At 36.9% G+C, this 17,347-nt stretch overlaps 1 protein-coding gene across 1 annotated transcript in view; it reads right to left on the bottom strand.

The window, feature by feature from the left end:
- The window catches only part of DNM3 (dynamin 3), a 156,696-nt gene that overhangs the window by 119,802 nt on the left and 19,547 nt on the right, over nt 1–17,347 (bottom strand). Inside the window, 9 exon segments of the mRNA XM_015869656.2 lie at nt 2,919–2,989; nt 5,061–5,147; nt 6,635–6,773; nt 9,578–9,645; nt 11,009–11,144; nt 12,857–12,999; nt 15,382–15,542; nt 16,421–16,519; nt 16,772–16,975. Of these exon segments, the coding sequence (XP_015725142.2) occupies nt 2,919–2,989; nt 5,061–5,147; nt 6,635–6,773; nt 9,578–9,645; nt 11,009–11,144; nt 12,857–12,999; nt 15,382–15,542; nt 16,421–16,519; nt 16,772–16,975 (1,108 nt within the window).

Raw genomic sequence — 17,347 nt, 5'->3', positions numbered from 1 at the left:
CCCTTTGCATTATGCAGCTTCTACATGGTAGGCCATACAACTGTATGCTGGAAATAGAACACAAGTGTTCTAACAGTAGGTTTCTGCTGCTTCAGCACCAGAGCAGCCACTGGTGACAGCAAGTTTTCTTTAGATTACATTATACTGTTTCAGCAGGCATTGACAAAATGACAGAAAAAAAAAAAAAAAAAAAAGCATGGATTTAGAGAGCTATCAACATCACTCTGAAAAAGTAAGATAGATATGCTTAGGTCACAACTAAAGGCCCCAAAGCTGAAATCATTTTATGTAAAGATACTGATCCTAAGAATTGCTGGAGCATCAAAACTCAGCTCTCTTCCAACTCTGATCATGACTTTAGGGGCCATAACCAAACCAGCAATCCACACACTGTTGGAGAGAAGATCCACAATGATGTGTCTGCTTGCTGGGCTTAGTTCTTGATATTTTTGGTCAAAACAGTCTGTGTTTCCCATGCATCATAACTTTGGTGCACAAATTATGATTAAATAACCTGGATGTAGAAATCAGAGCAATAATTCCTCACCAAATCCAATCTGTTGCTCAAGAAGCACAATACAGCTTTACAAAACCTGATTGCCATTCTTACAGTGATTGCTGCTGTTTTCATTCTTTTAATTCATTGTCTTAGGGAAGACAATTAAACAGACAATATCATTCTAAGAAATCCTCATCTCTTAGCAGTAACCCAGCAATCGGTTCTTTATCTACTGTTCTAAATACAAATTCCTCTTCGCACAGGATGAAGCATGTAGTTATGTTTGAGTTACACCAACTGGAAACAAACCCAGTCCCAACATTCTACTACTCATTCTGTTAAACGAGGCAAGTATTAACATTCTAAGATTTTCCCAATATAAATACATTTCTTCATAATTACATAAAGTTGTTCTAAATACTGGCACTTTCAAAGCATTCTGAAGCCAATTCACATTGCACTGTAACCACCGTAAATCCTATAACGCTGCAAAACAGTTTGAAATGCCTTGAGCTCCCATTCATATGAAGAAAGTTCACAGGACTTACACTTATGAAATAATGCAGTCACAGGAGACAGCTGGCTAGAAGACTCAGCAATCAAAAGGAAACAGTAGGAAATCTGAGGAAGCTACACTCCAGGATGTTTAGATACTGAAGAAGTTTGCATGCTACCCCCTCCACCCCTCAATAATGATTCCATGTTCAAGTTTTAGCATAATTGCTAAAACAATAACATGATTATAGACTAAAATGTATATTTTCTACTGTTCGACTCATAAATAAATTTTACATTTTAAATTTCACGTAATTAAACAAGTTTTCTCTTCTAGTTGACCACGAGACAACAAAAACATTTGTCTAGATATGAATTTCAACTCCCATTCAGACTTGCTCAAACTTACAGTTATTAGTAAACCTAAGTCTGGAGCCATTTGTTACCTGTTCATGCCCTTCACGAAGGGGCTGGAACTTCCAGCTCTCAGTTGACTAAAGAAGCTTTGCCAAGAAACTGAACTTGGACATTGCAACCACTTGGAAAAGGGTGTAGCAATGAAGTCCACAGACTGAACTACAGACTCTAGAAACGGCATCCCTGAGCAGGATTTTTCCAGGGAAGAGACATGAAGTGGCTCCAAATATAACTGGCACTCCAGAATCCAAGGCCATAAAACATAGGAGTCTGACACAAGGAAACATCTTTTACAGTGAGGAGAAGCAGTCATTGGGATTAACTGCACAGAGAATCTGGAGAATCTAGTTGTTTGTTGTTTTGTTTTTTTTTCCTGGACAATCTCAGGACAAATTCCTGAGCAAACTGGTCTGAACTCAACATTGTTTCTCTATGTGACTTCCCAAGGTCACAACACACACCGTTACCATACAACAGAGTGTTTTCAGCAGGCTTTTTCCTGTCAGAAGAGGATGAAGTGAAGCACATAGCAGGAAGGTTCTTGTCTTGACCTCTAGAAGGCCAGCTACCATTCCTACAACATCCTGTCATTTGTTAAGAGAAATGATAAAGATATCCAGGACCTGAAAACAATATCAGAGAAAGTTGCTCAAGCCAAACACAAACACGGTGCCTCACTTTGCCTTTTCCATTCTCAGCTTTTTGAATCCTGTATTAAATCTCCAAGACATGCTACCCAAGCTGTAGACCCTCCTTTTCAGTGCTAAGTAGAATAGGCCATAATATAACATGTACAGCGGTGCCAAACTTTGTTTCCAACACCACATGTAGATGAAACCTGTTACAATTCCAAACACCTTTATAGAAAATTAATAAGACTGAAGAAACATTTATTCTTCAAAGTAAAAGACCTCTTGAACATTTTAACTAGTGTCAAGGAGTTGGTATGAAATCTGACAAAAAAAAAAAACAACTTGCTAGGAGCTGAGAGAGAACGTTCCAGAGAATACTCTCAATCTTTTCCATTAAGCAAGAAGAAAGTCAAAGCAGGATCTAGAGATTATTCTGCCGTTGTTCTCTACAGCCAAACAGCAGGTACACTTAAATGTGTAATGCTTAAATTCAGTGATACGTTTAACTCCAAGCAAAACTGTTTTACATGGAGTCACAGCTCCCAAAACAAGCATTAGCAACAAGGAGAGACCACCAATAGTGTACATTTCTGTGTCCCTAAAATGGATACATCAAAAGCTTTGCCAAAGCTCTCTCATAAAAATTGGTGTGATTCCAGACCAAGATAAAATCTTCAGTGAAATCAGACTTCGGAACTAGGGTAAAGAATCCACTAGAAGTGTATAATGAAAAAGAGAACGCTCCTGCATGTTTGAGACTTTGCAGCTTCCATCCCCATTGTCACAATAGAAGGCGTGTGTTGAACTCATTAAAAATAAGAAAAAAAGCCCCACTCCAACAGTGTCTTTATAGCAAAGTATCTATAAGTACATACTTTGCAAAGCCAATGAAGTCTTCATGGTTGGTGTTGATGTAAGAAACCTGGATATCAATCAGCAGCAGCACCTGTTAGGGAAAACAGGAGACCAAAAAAGAAGGTGGGTGAATTTGAAGAGTGAGACTGAGAAAAAGGGAGAAAAGAACAACACTTCCAGTTTTCTCCACATTTTCTCAATATTTCTTTCATAATTGTTCAAGCAAAAAGAAACACTGTTTTTTAAGTCCTACCACTTCTGTTTATATGCTTGGTTAATAAGCTAGACTATAGGAGAGCTTAACACTTCCCTCTATTTCCCCCCCTTGCCCCCTCCTGACAGACATAATTTTCATTAACTTGGACTCTGCTCGGTTCCTTAAGATCAACTGCACATTGTCAGAAAGAGCTTAATAATACCACCACGCTCAAGAGATAAGCTAATCAATGAAATAATGGAACAAATGATTTGTGAAAGAGAAAAATTTCAACTTACTACTTGCTAGTCCTTTTAGATGCAAACTTGAATCAAACTTAGTTATCTACCCAGGCAAAGAGTTTAATAAGACAGGAGAAAACTCAATTCCACCCTTGGACAGCTTCTTGAACAGATATGAGAGCAAAGGGAACCATAGCTATACTTTCCCTTCATCTTTCCAGATTTCCATTTATCAGCAGGAAGTACAGAAGAAACATACTGCTACCAGAGAATTCCCAACACTTTATATAGAATCTTGCTGAACATGAAAGAGGGAGCCTTTAGTGTCTTCTCCTTCCTCCCATTCAAAGTTTCACAACCAGGACTAATAATTTATAATTGCATAATTATCCATTGCCATAGTCGTGCCTTAGAGTCATTGACTTATCAGTAAATGTCATAATCAGACTGAAACGACAATGCATGGATGGATAAGCTTCAGCAGTGAAAATAAAGTATAAGTTTTACTTTTATAAAATACTGAATTAATGACCACTTCATTAGAATACCAGGCTCTCTTTATCTAACAAATAAGTTCCATCTAGTTTTTTCCCCAATGCTTTACGGTGTCCTATCGCAGCACTGCACTACTGTGCTTATGAGTAAGATCTCAGCACTACGAATAACTCCACCTGGATCCTTTTATATTCCTTTAAGAGCAGAGTTATTTCTGCACGGCTCTACAAACACAGTATCACTCCTGAACTCTCCATCATTTCTAGAAGACATTTAGAGCCTCACAAACAGCAAAACATAGCTGGGATTTGAGTCTAACTCTTTCCTCCAAAAATATCCTCACTAGAAATTTGATTTCATCGTGATAAGCAGAGAGACTTCTTATTCTAAGTCATTTGTATCTTCTACCAAATTCTGAAGAAACCAGATGAGTCAGCTACAACACCTTGCAAGCACAAGCCCACCATGTTTTTAAAATATATTTAGGACTTCACTTAAATTGTTCTGCAATTGTAAAGAAGCAGAATACACTGCACAGCTTACTAGCTTGCACATGGAGAGAATTAGTCAGTCTAAAGCCTATCCTGAGTTAATCTATGATAATGATTAACTGACTCTCCTTTTTTATTTTATAGTGATTTTCAGAAATGTATGCCTAGATTTTCATCAAGAGGGACAGAAGCATTATAGTCATTGTGTTAATAAAGCAAACAGCAATTTCTTTCATTGCATTTTCATCTTCTGTTACTTCTCTGTGAAAGGAACATGTTTGCTTCTAAAAGCACACAAGAAGCACAATAAGGAGGAAGATGATGAATGTACAACAAAGGACTCAGGTGCTCACCATAAAGTAGGGGAATATAAGGCTAACTCTAAAATTACATTGTTTAATTCTCACTAGGGAAAACAAAACCATTAACAATCAGGACATCACCCTCCCTCCTGGGTCACAGTTTCCATTGGCATTGACAGGAAGGATGTCTGATGCTGGAACTGTACTGCCAGCACCTTTGCTTGCCACTTCTACTTACCTTGAAAGACCAGATGAGGATTTTCTGTAACAACTTAGTCTCGTATGTCAAAGCTCAATGGTAGAAGAGCAATTTCTAAGTTATTCTCAAGTGTGTAGCCTGCTGCTACAAAAAACATCTTCTGTTATTTTATTTTACGTGTAATAGCTTCCTTCCTCCACACATTTCCCTGAACACAGAACTCCTGTGTATTCTCACCTGATCCTTGGTCTTCTCTTCTCTTTCACGAATGTACCCAGCAACAATTCTTTCTGTTTCCTCACATAATCTTGGATAGGTTGCCAACTGAAGAGCAGAAATAATAGAAATTCATATCTGCAGGGTAGCTTCAATAACGTATAAACAGAAAAACTTCAACTTTCTTTTTTGGAGGAAAGCAATAAATGGTTTGGCAAAGGCAAGCCTCCCTTGCTATTAATAGCGATCTTCCAGAGAAGCTGTAGGGACGTAAACCCTTAGACTTTTTTTCTGTGTTTTTTGCTCCATAGAACAATGAGGAAGAGACAATTATTTGGAATAAAAGTAACTGTATCACTGAAATCTAAACACTTCCAACAATCCAACCAATCCCAGAGGTATGGGATGGCTCCAAATGCAGATGTGGGATAATAGGTTAGAAAGGGTTGGCAGTTTTACAATGTAGCATTTCACTATTAACTAATTGCATATCCTTTGAATACATCCTACATCTGACACAAAGCTCCACAGAAGATAATGGGAAGGCACTGGGTAAAGGTTGTCTTCCTCAATATACAGATTCTGAATGGACATGTACAAGAACACTGCAACAAAGCTTCAGCAGCTAAAACACAAGTCATCAACCATTCCAAGAGGAAAGTGTACTTCTATCTGACTGCTCAGAAATCACAGCTTTGAGAAACAAGCTTCCATGATGGACTATCTTATTTCCTTGACTATTATCACAAAGTAGACAACAAAATATTAACAAGTTTTAGCTGCAGTAGCACGATGTATATTTGAATAATCCAAAAAACAAACTAAAAGGATAGAAAGCAAAACAAAAGCTTGTATATGGCATTTAATCATTGAGCACACTCTAAAAGTTATAATATGCTGCAAATGTGCTTACTCATGAACAAGTGAGCAGGGTAGAGCTCCTACTACCAACTGACAAAGCAGTTTATCAGCCTTGAAGTGACATGTCTCCACACTTCGCTCTTCCTCTGCATGTAATTCCAGAGCAGTATTCTCAATATTTTCCAAGTTTCTTGTTCTTTAAAGGCTCCACCTTGTGGCAACGTTTTACATCTTTACAGCTCAGTAATGGTACTTTAAAATGTGATCGGTAAGATGCAAGAGTAATCACAGCCAACAACAATGGGAAAGAATCTGTGCAATTAATTCAAATGATATCCTCCAAATTCAGCTCAGAAATATCATGGTAAATCCTTCCCACACTTCCATACTATCTTCACCAAAAGATGATCAACCTTCCTTGTCTTAAGAAATAGTTCATTCATCTCCTCATTGGTACAAAAAGTTGTGTTCTTTACATCCCTCTGAAGAACAAGACAGGATGTTTCTCAACAATTTCAGTACATCAATACTCACACCACAGACCTGCTCAAAAACTTGTAACTTTTGGCTACTATTTTCACCATTACTCTTTTAGAGTTAGGCACAAGTTGTAACTATTTAGAGTCTTGCTCTTTAGATAAAATAACAAGCTCAGTAATCTTTTATAATACCCTAAAATGCAAGAAAGACTACTACTGCTACTACTTACATTACCAGATCTATTTGTAAGTTACCTTTTTAGTGCACTTCTTGACAGTGTTGATTAACTCCTGCATCACTAGATCCACGCTTTTTAAGCAAGGTCCTTTCAGCTTGACTATCTGCTTCTTAACAATCGCTTCAAACGCCATATCTGGAGTAAATAAACCTGTCCTGTAGACATGAAAGAATATGTGAGATAGCAATACAAAATATCATGCAAGGAAGTTTATCTATTTTTTTTTAACCCGATTGTTCATCTGCTTTTTCAGAAACATGAAGCTGAATTAGAACAGCAACCCTATACAGCCTTCCATAGATTCTCTCCTTTCTCTTTAAAGACTGTCACTGTATTGCAAGAACACAAAAGTTTAAACATGCTTATTTCTTGAAGATGACTATGAAAACTCTAAAAAGTGTTGGAATAATATTGTGAAGCTTCTTCAAGCGTTCATAGCCACGTCGCTTTTTGATCCTTCAATCATTGTGAAGCAGAATTCACCAAGCGTTGGATTGTTCACCCACTAACAGGGAACGTGAGCTGGGATTAGACCGTCGTGAAACAGGTTAGTTTTACCCTACTGATGATGTGTCGTTGTGCTAGTAATCCTAGCGCACCAAACCTGAGAGAGGAATGGAAGCAGCAGCACACTATGTACAGCCACTACCATAACAAACCAATAAGATTTACACAGATGCATTTTTCCTCTTCAATCACAACTGTAAAGATGGTTGTACTACTCAGGGTCCTACGTGCAGAAATTCAGTTTGTCACTGCAGCATACAGGAACCCTATACAGAAAGGTACCATGCAGAACCAGTTCTAAACAAACAGCCTTTGTTCTCTTTCAAGCACTGCTTGCAAGATTTAGCTTGATACAACATAAGTTGCATTTTAAAAAGACACAAATTATAAAGACATGCCCTGAACTATTAGTTTGTCACCACAATTTTTATTTTATTTTATTTTTTTTCCAAGATCTTGCCACCAATAAGGCCAAATTCTTGAAAAAGATTTCACAATAACACTGAACTTTCAGGAGCTGCTGCCTTCCCAGCTTTGTCAGCTTCTTCATCAAAAATAATTAGAAGTCATCTTCTTATGCTAGGTAACACAACCCCTAATTGTGGGATGTTTGAGATTAATTGTCACCGATTTAAGAAGAACAAAACTACCAGCACTGCACAGCGCTAGAACAGCCTTAAGAGCTTTGATTTGCTTGATTTCTAAATGCCTTGCACCAAAAGATGAACCCACATCAGGTAACTGAGACAAGCAACACAAGAGGGGAAGAAAATTGTATACCATTAGATTGCTTAAGGTAACATGCTGCTTTCAGATTCTGGTACATAAGACTGCAATGAAGAAGCTGGAAATCTTATTTTAGCCCTAAACAAAAAGCCTTTTGTTAGGCTTATAGTAGCTGATATTACATAACCATACGTTTGTAGATTATAACATTCACTAGAAAACATTCATCCCACACAGTGCAAGTTGACCTGCATGACCACTTTTCACATTCTTTTCTATGTTATAAGACTACAACATCTCTAAATGTGGAGATGCAGGGAACAATTTAATTTAATCAGTAAAGTAGTAACAGAGAAGAGTGGAGTTGCAAGTCTTCATCTGTCAGAAACAAAGCAGATATTAAGAATTTCCACATTTCATTCATTTATTTTATGGACCGTTATTGATGCATGTCACATTTAGATTCTTAGTCTCTTCTTGCTTTATTCAATTGAGTTTGTGAAAGCTACAATGGATTTGGCTCTATCACCATTACTTGACAAGTGTTAACAGAAATTTGCTTTCTTAAAATAGGCAGCTAGAATTATTTCTGGTACCAATTCTGAAGCAAAAAGGCAGAAAAGCCTAAGTAATAGCTCTTCAGTGAAAAAAAAACTACAACCTTGATAATGAATCCCAAAATGGCTAGGAAGTGTAGGATGAAGGATGGGCAGAAAATATCTGAGGTAAAGTCTGTTTAGTATCTGAACATACATACCATGGCAGCATACCAGGAAGAAGCCAAAGATATCATGAAGTAAAGAGAGCTACCGATTAAGCCCCTAATACTATGCAAATACGATTGAGTACTGCAGCATTTATTTGAGAATTTTTTTGATGTGTCGAACAAATCTCACACTTACATTTTTGGCCATTGAATGACTGCATTTAAGAGACATCCTTTGAAGAGCAGCTTCACTCAGCTGTGACAGTCTCAACATTCCCAGGTCCCAGCAGTACCTTCAATCTGCTGATATGTCAAGTGCCAGACAGCATCATACCTAGCCTCTGAGCTTATGCTTTCATCATGTGCTTTCTAGAGGTTTCTAGTTTTTCTATAGTGAGTGTGTGTGCAAAACTGCATTGCTTCATAGCTTCATATCATTTTCAGAAAGGAAAAAAGTCTTCCCTACATTCTAGACTGCCAAACTATTCACGTGAGCCACTCTACCAGATTCTGCCACCAAGAATATGACTTCCATAAACGTTTTGCTCTCCTATGGTGATGTCAGTCACGCATCAAAAATTTCACACAACATTTCTGATACTGAATTTACCTGGAAAGGCGATTAAATAATAGCAGAAAAGGGACAAGTAGAAATTTCTCCCCTTTGAATGTATAGTTACAACCAGTTACACCAATTCCAACAGCCTTTATGCAGTAGAAATCTTACGTTATATTGAAAATTATAGTAATACATTACAGTTTGCAGTACCAGGGGTAAAAAAAAAAAAGTAAATTATTTTCTCTGTAAAATAATTTTCCCAGATTTCCAAGTAAACTAAACATCACCAGGTAGCCCAAAATAGCTACCTGAAAAACAGAAGTATGAAGGAGTAGAAGAAACATCAGCTGTTGGGAGCAGTGCATTAGAAATGTGGTCTAGCAACCAGTCAGCACGTCCACAGGTCAAGACGACCACACCTTCTGCAACGCGATCAGCCTTGAAAACAGGGGAGCACTTGCCTGATACCATGTATGTTCTTGATTGCATAACTTATTTCTCTCCGCAGCTCTTTCTCATTGAACTCCATCTAGATGAACAAAAGCATTTGAGATCATATTAGGGGAAAATTTGAAATGAAATAGAAAATATTTTTTCTGATATATCTGGAAGACAGGAAAGATCAACTATTGCAACATTAATCTCTAATTATGCTAAACAAAAGGTAAGTATTATAAGATGTTTTAATACTAAGGCTACAGGCAACAGTAAGGACTGCTGGGAATTACGCACCCTTCTGTTCCCAGTATACCAAAGAGCTGAAATGATTTTGCAGAACATCCCACAAAAGACAAGAGTTGGTGGAGAAAGCCAAAAACGACATTTGGAACTCACTTTTTTTTTTTTTTTTATTTTAAAGTTTCATGAAGTGGTACAACCTCTACCAGCATGTTCTGTTTATCCTCAATTTCCCACCCTATTGTTTTTCAACCAAATTTAAGATCCCTCTGCCCCAGTCACAGAACCAGGCTGAACCAGCCCGTAAACCATTAACACTGAACAATATGTTAGTATTGTCTCAAGTGAAGATACCTATCTAAGCCTAACTATAACCTGTTCTCTAGGAGTGCTAGTTGGCACAGCATATTTAAACCTCAGAACTAGCTAAAACCTGTGTGGTTCTCACCCAACTGAAAGCTAGATGATTACTGAGGAAGCCAAACTTAAATACATGGAAAGGAAGCTTAGGAAAAGCATCAAAGAAAACAGATGGAAATACAGCATGGCTCATGTACAGGGGAAGCTAAAGTCACTGCAGTGAAAGAAAAGGTAAAAGAATACAACATAAATTCAGTTAACCACTTCTTAGTTCACAGACCACCATAGTTTATTCTTTTACTCAGAGGGTGGGTAAGCAAGAGATGTCTCAAGAGGGAAAAAACGTTCTCTCTCTAAACATCAAATTTGAATCTGTTCCACTCCCTCTCCCCTTTCCACTATGAAACCATAGGACAGAAAATCAGCTTTGTCTTATGCTCTCAAAACAGGAAGATAAGCTATAAAATGCACATATTTCATTTCTGTAGTTTTAACGGGTACCAGCTACTTGACCACAGCAACTTCAATTTGCCAGTGATAGTGCTTTCCTTCTTTGCCCCTAGTCAGAATGAAAATGCCATTAGTGAGAAAACAATAAAAAGCACGAAAAAATAATAGGAACTGGGACTATAATTACATTATTATTATTATTACAGTTTTTCAGGATCTTTTGTCTATCTCAGTCCCCATAACTAGAAACAAAGGTAAATGCCTCAATAATCATCTAATGTAATTTCTTCCACAGTAAAGATCATGTTCTTCACATCAAGCTTTATCTTTGCTTTAGTGCTGTTGGTATTTTAATAGGAATACATAAATAAGACAAAAATAACATCATGAAGATGGATAAATACCTTCACTAGTTCGAAAGGGAAACGTTCATGGAAAATACGATTGATTTTGGCACCACCTGAAAGCTCGAGTGTATCGACCTGATCTCCCGATCCTTCAATTCTTTTTTCAAAGTCCACTGAAAACTGCTGTACCATCCTAAATTTCAAAGAGAGGGAAGAAGATTAACTTAAGCGCATAAACTATCAACTATTACTTCAGCACTACGTCTGTACTATTGACATTAAAATGGGTTTAGGAACTGACAAAAGTTTCTACAACAAATCATTCACCCAGGCTGCCTATCAGGGAGCTATACTTGTAAATCCATTCTTACATACACACACGCATCCCCCACACTTCTTCCTTATAGGATGTAGCTCATATAATATCTCCTTTTTTACCATGAATGTTGTCTTTAAAAATAAAAACAGCTTATTAAGCCATATATTAAAGTCAGCTGCAAATACATCAGGGCACCAGGCTACATTCCTGTTTCACTGTAAATGTTATCACTATTTATCACATCAATTTATTTATTTATTTAGAAAAACAATAGCAATCTTTGTAGTGGGATAAGCAAACATAAGTCTTGATATTTATAGACTGTACTTGAATGGAAAAGCCCATCCATATTGAGATGTTATTACAGAAACAACGGAGCTCATTGGACAGACCACAAGCCATATAGCAAGGAGGTAACACTTGTTGAAGGCTCACTGCTCTGCAATGACCCTTTGATGTTTCAATAGCACAGCACACATCAAGTCATTAAGCTGATCCAGTGCTGGCCAAGTAACTTAAGCTTTTCCAAGCCCAAAAGCTCACCCAGGATGCAATACTAATGTGTCAGCTCTCAGTACCACAAACTTCAGTTTACTTGAATATGCTTAGACTTGCACATTAGCAGCATTTAGAAGAGTGCACAATAATTCCTATAGTTATGGAAGATGCATATATATAGGCGCCTCTCAGATTAACGACCAGATATAAGGACCAAAAAAATAACCCATGTTGTACTCTCATAGAATAGTCCTAGGCTATGTCCCCAAGTTTTCCTTTCAATCAAAACATCTTGAGTTCCAAGGGACAGAATTATCTCTACTCTTTTGACACAGTTGTTGCAAAAATCAAGGAGTAAATCAAAGCCTGCAGCTGGATCAGTAAAATCTTGAGAGCTCAGGTGACCATTTTTCTTTCTGAATTCCAGCCTTAGACTCATTCGCTGTTCATGTGTCCCAAACAGCAGAGATATAACTCCATACTCACCAAACTTGAATATTTTCCCTATCCCCAAGAGCCTGCTTAACTGCAGTTTACAAACCAACTATTAGAATCAGCTCCTTCAGTAAGGAGCTCTGTAACTTTGGTGCATACCACATGAAGGACTACTATCAATAATTAATTTTGTTCTTACCATTTTCAAGTTCTTTTGGATGGCCAAGTTTTCATATCTTAAAAAAAAAAAAACAAAAAAAAAAACAAACCATTCCTATTCTCCTTTTATGCTTCTCATCTTATAAAGCTCTAACACAATCTCCTCCCTTTGCTTGAAGTAATCTTTCTGACAGGCTGCAATGTGTCCCTACGATCTGAAGCAATTTCTTACCTTAAGATCATGTATGTTACTCATCTTTGTACCTTTTCCTGCTCTGCCTTCTCTCTTTTTATGATTGCTAATACTAATTTAGGGAAAACCTTGCTGAAATATGCAAGTGTTCTGAAATACCAAGCTCCAATCTCCTTCAGAGATTGCATAAAGAATCTTTTTCCATATCCTAACATTTATATTCATGAGGGGGAAAAAAAAAAATCAAGCAAAACAAAGCAAACCTATAGACAATGGAAAAGCAGTTAAAGACGACACTCACTGCAACAAAGCTTTTGTTTTTCTGGTTGGATCCTCTGGTCTGAAGTTTTTGTATACCTCTACTTCATGTTCTATAGAAAGCAGCTGGCTCTGGAGTTTGCTCCTGAATGCTGGCAGGGTATCCCGAATATGATTGGTAAGTTGCTAAAAAGCAAACAGAAGTCTTTTAATACTGTTAATAAAGATGAAAGCAAGAGCATAGCCATTTCCTTCAGACTGCCAAACATATCAGGGTCGCCTGCACAAGTTTACTAGTGTAATTCCTTTTGATCTTTGAAGCAATGGAGATGGATAAAGAATACCACAACATCCCTTCCACATACATATAATATGGAGGTTTGAAAAACTTCTTGACTTTTTCCACTCAGTGAGGCGCAATATGACACAGTTGTTTAGCTAAACACTAAAAAATTACTTTAATTTGAAATGATCTCTCATAAGAGCTCAGCATTTTGTTGCCAACATCCATTTCACTGATTCTGAGCACTTCCAAAAGCACTTGAGAACAGTGACAGAAGGAAGTATAGGCATAAAGGGTATCTACTTAGCACTTCTACTTTGTTGTGTGCAGAATACTAAGGAAAATAACTAAGGAAAATACTAAGGAGATTTAGGCCTTTAAATTTAATAGATAATTAAATTAATAATTAAATTTAAATAATATTTTTATTAATGATTACAACACTTAAATATTTTGTGAAAATCTTTATATAAAGAGTACTTTACTGGTACTAGTACCAGAGTACTGTTTTCATTTATGAAAATATACCTAAAACTACTGGAAAATAAACTGGAGTAGAAGTAATCTTAGAAAAGTTCTTATCTCAGTTACTTCTGCACATATATGTTGTAATGTGTTTGGACATCACTGGCAGCTGTACAGCAAGCTTCCCATGCATTATATCCATCCCTTGATTTAAACTAAAATGGACTTTTTGCACTATATTGCTGATCTTCCCAAGCACACAAGTATAAACAAAGAACATCAAATACCAAGTAAGCAAACTGAGCCCCAAAGCTGTTCAGCCAGCCTGAGAGACACATTATCAAGCACTGGAGTTTCCCTGGAGCACCACCTTGTGGATACAGAATAATTTAAATACTACCTGGAACCACAAACACTAATGCACTAATAACTTCGGGACAATTCTGGCACGCATCTTCTCATGTAGTATTCTACATACAGTAACAGCAACAGAAGACTAACAGTTAATACTGAAATAAACTAAAAGGAAAATGCTCAAAAATATTACTGATATATAAACTGTATTAGATGTTGCTGAGTTTAAAGGAATATAAAACTGGGTCGGTTTAGTTTCAAAACTAAGACATAAGGTATTTCTCTTTCAGTGCACTTAAAGAGATATGATGATACATGATAAGAGACACGTGATAATTACAGAATAGGACAGTGTACTTGGAGAAGCATCCAGGAGGAGAGAATTTCACTTTCTATGTATGCTCATATTCAGTGCTCAAGAGAATAGGGAAGCAAAGAACTGTTATCAGGAAAAATAAAAATGACAAAAGGTTCTGCGCACATCTAAGTAAGAGGGAATTTATCCTGAGCATGAAAAGCAATCGGGAGCAGATGTAAGAGCCTCCTGACATTGGAAGATGTCAGAATCCCAGTGCTCCAGGGTCACTTAGAATTGTCGCCTTTGTTTTCCATCTCCTTTAACTACACTTCCAGTTTTGTAGATCGAGTGCATACAATTTTGCTTTGCTGGAGCAAAAGAGTTTTTGCAAGGAATGCGAAGTCTTCCCCAAGGTAACAGAGAACATCTTGTACTCTTCAATGGCAAAAAACCAACTTGCTTCTATACAGTCTCCCTCAGAATTACTCTGTTCACCCATACAGTGCACAGGCCAGCTTGAAAGAAGACTGTAGGTTACAACTATGTGCTGCTGTGCACGGCTCCAAAAAAAAAAAAAGAGAAAAAAAAAGTCCATTAAATGGCTCTGTACTCCCCAAGTATCTTCATAAAGATTGTAGGGGTATGTCCTACAATTTACTGTATTTGTAATTAATATTACAGCTTAAACTGCAACCTTAAGTAATATAGACAGAGCTAAGAGAAGCTAGACTAGATTTTTACAAATTAATAAAGTGGAATAAAATATCACAGAATTTCCAAATTTGGAAAACTACATAATCAAAGAGTACCACTATTAGCTTACGTTTGAGTGCAGGAGGTACCAACCTGAGTAAGTTTTTGAGTAAAAGATAAAAAATAAAGTTATGATGTCTTGGAAGAAAATCAAGATTGAACATTATATGTTATCAACAATAAAAATGTCTGTAATTAACAATCTTAATTACTGTAGGCTTATGAATACTAACAAGTGCCTACAAATTAGGCCCTCTGTTTCCCACAGTACATTTCTAAGTGCTGTTTTTAATATGCTACTTTGTTAATTACACTGTAAAAAGTAAAAGGCAGAAAAGAATCAATAAGGTTCATTTTAGTGAAGATTTTGTATTGGTCCTATTCACTATAATAGCACATAGAACTCAGGTTTTACCTGGTTTAGAACTTTCTGAAGATACGGTGTTCCCATCCGATCTGCCATGTGCCTGTACGCTGGGTGGGAAAGAAAGAATTTCCTTTCTGCTAGAAGAGCTGCCTTTATGTCCTTCTTTCCATCGATGTCTTTCTGGCTTCTGTTCACAACACCAATATAACCTGAAACAATCCCAAACCAATAGGCATGTTAATGCAGGTATTCTCTGCACAACTGGATTCATATTAAATTGAACTACACTGCCTCAATCCAAACAAATTTCCAATTAAGGTATTTCAGGCACCATTTACAAGCATTGTAAATGAACTTAACATCCAATTTGTTCATTCTATTCATGTGAAATAGATGCACTTCTTTTTACATTACTAATTCAAAACTTTAGTGCACTCCAAAGAAGTCACTTCAAATAGAGACAAAGTTAAAGTACCAAAAATGAACAACAAAGAAAAGACCTAATAAGTCAGGATAAGTAAACGACACAGCACTAACAAAATACAGGAAAAATGAGTTATTTCTTAATGCCTGCTGGAGGAGTATGTTCATAAATTGTTTGCTGTGCTCATATACTGGAAGGAGATGGTGGCCTCATAAGCCAAGTATAACTAGAAACAAAATTACTGATATTGTTAACAGTGAAAGTGACTGTAACAGTAGCTGTTGGAACAATCAAATAGAAAGCTTCCGTGAGAGGTCAAATTCAAATTAACAGCAAGAAGCACTGATGCTGGTTTCTGTCATATATAAGAAGAAAAGACTTTTGTTGAAAGGGACAGCAACCTGGCACAGAAAAAGAAAACTGGCTAATAAATAATACTGACATTTCTTGTTTCCTCAGGAATAAGCGGTGTATTTTCCAGGTCCAGGATAAATTATTTTACTTATAGAATATTTTTAGCACATCCCCCTTCTACGTTTGCTGAACGAAATATAATAAAAGATAGGAACTTATCAGGTCCAGAATAACCCTTCATTCATCTCCAGAACTCTCAAACACTACCATTAGCAAAGCCAAAGAACAGAGGCAATTGAACGTTTTTACCTCTACGAAGAGGAAGTAGTTTATTTTCTAGAACGTCTCTTGCATCGGTGCCTTCATCCATCAGATCCAATTTTGTGATCACACCAATGGTCCTAAGGCCTAATCAAGTCAGAGATGAGGAAAAAAATAATAGTGAAAAAATCATCTATGCTCAGAAGAAAAAAAAAATACATCCTACAGTTCCATAGTAATTATTAAAAACATGATCATCTTAAAAATTTATCATGCAACAACCACCACAGATGCAAGTAAACGTATGACTGGAAACGAAGGGGTCGTCGTTGGCAGTGCTGAAATATATTCCTGAAATTTGTTTAACAAGGCTCAGTAGCTATGTTCAATCATGCTTACCTTGAGGGTCTACTTCTTTAGCTAACTTCAGAGCATCTGAATTGGCCAGATCAGTGTTAGCTGGAGTCACAGCCAATATCAAACAGTTTTCTCGAGAGATGAACTGCATTATCATGTCTCTTATCTGTTGCTCGATATCTGGAGGCTGATCCCCTACTGGCACTTTAGTGATTCCCGGCAAGTCAATAAGAGTTAGGCTTAGTACTGTACAGAGAACACAGAATCACAACACTGGTTAGCATGCCAGACACATCTAAAGAGATCTATACATGTATGGACGTAGACAGATTTTAGTCACATCAAATCTTGTACAATATTAATATACTTATAAAATCAGTTACCAGTGGTTCAAATAAAACACATGATAGTCTGAAAAGTATACTTGTTACCATAGTTGTTCCCTATTGGTCCCTCATTTGGATTTAAGAGTACTATACTTAATATTTTAAACATTACAACCGGTATAAGCAAATGATACTTATATGGAATACCACTGAAGGCTCTTAGGCAAATGGATATGGCTTTCTGAGCTTTTTCCATCAAAAAGCTAATAGGCCATTCATATTTCATACTTCA

The sequence above is a fragment of the Coturnix japonica genome, chromosome 8 (genome assembly GCF_001577835.2).
Source record: "Coturnix japonica isolate 7356 chromosome 8, Coturnix japonica 2.1, whole genome shotgun sequence".
Lineage (NCBI taxonomy): Eukaryota > Metazoa > Chordata > Aves > Galliformes > Phasianidae > Coturnix > Coturnix japonica.
The sequence above is the reverse complement of the archived record's forward strand: the minus strand, read 5'-3'. Positions and strand labels throughout refer to the sequence as shown.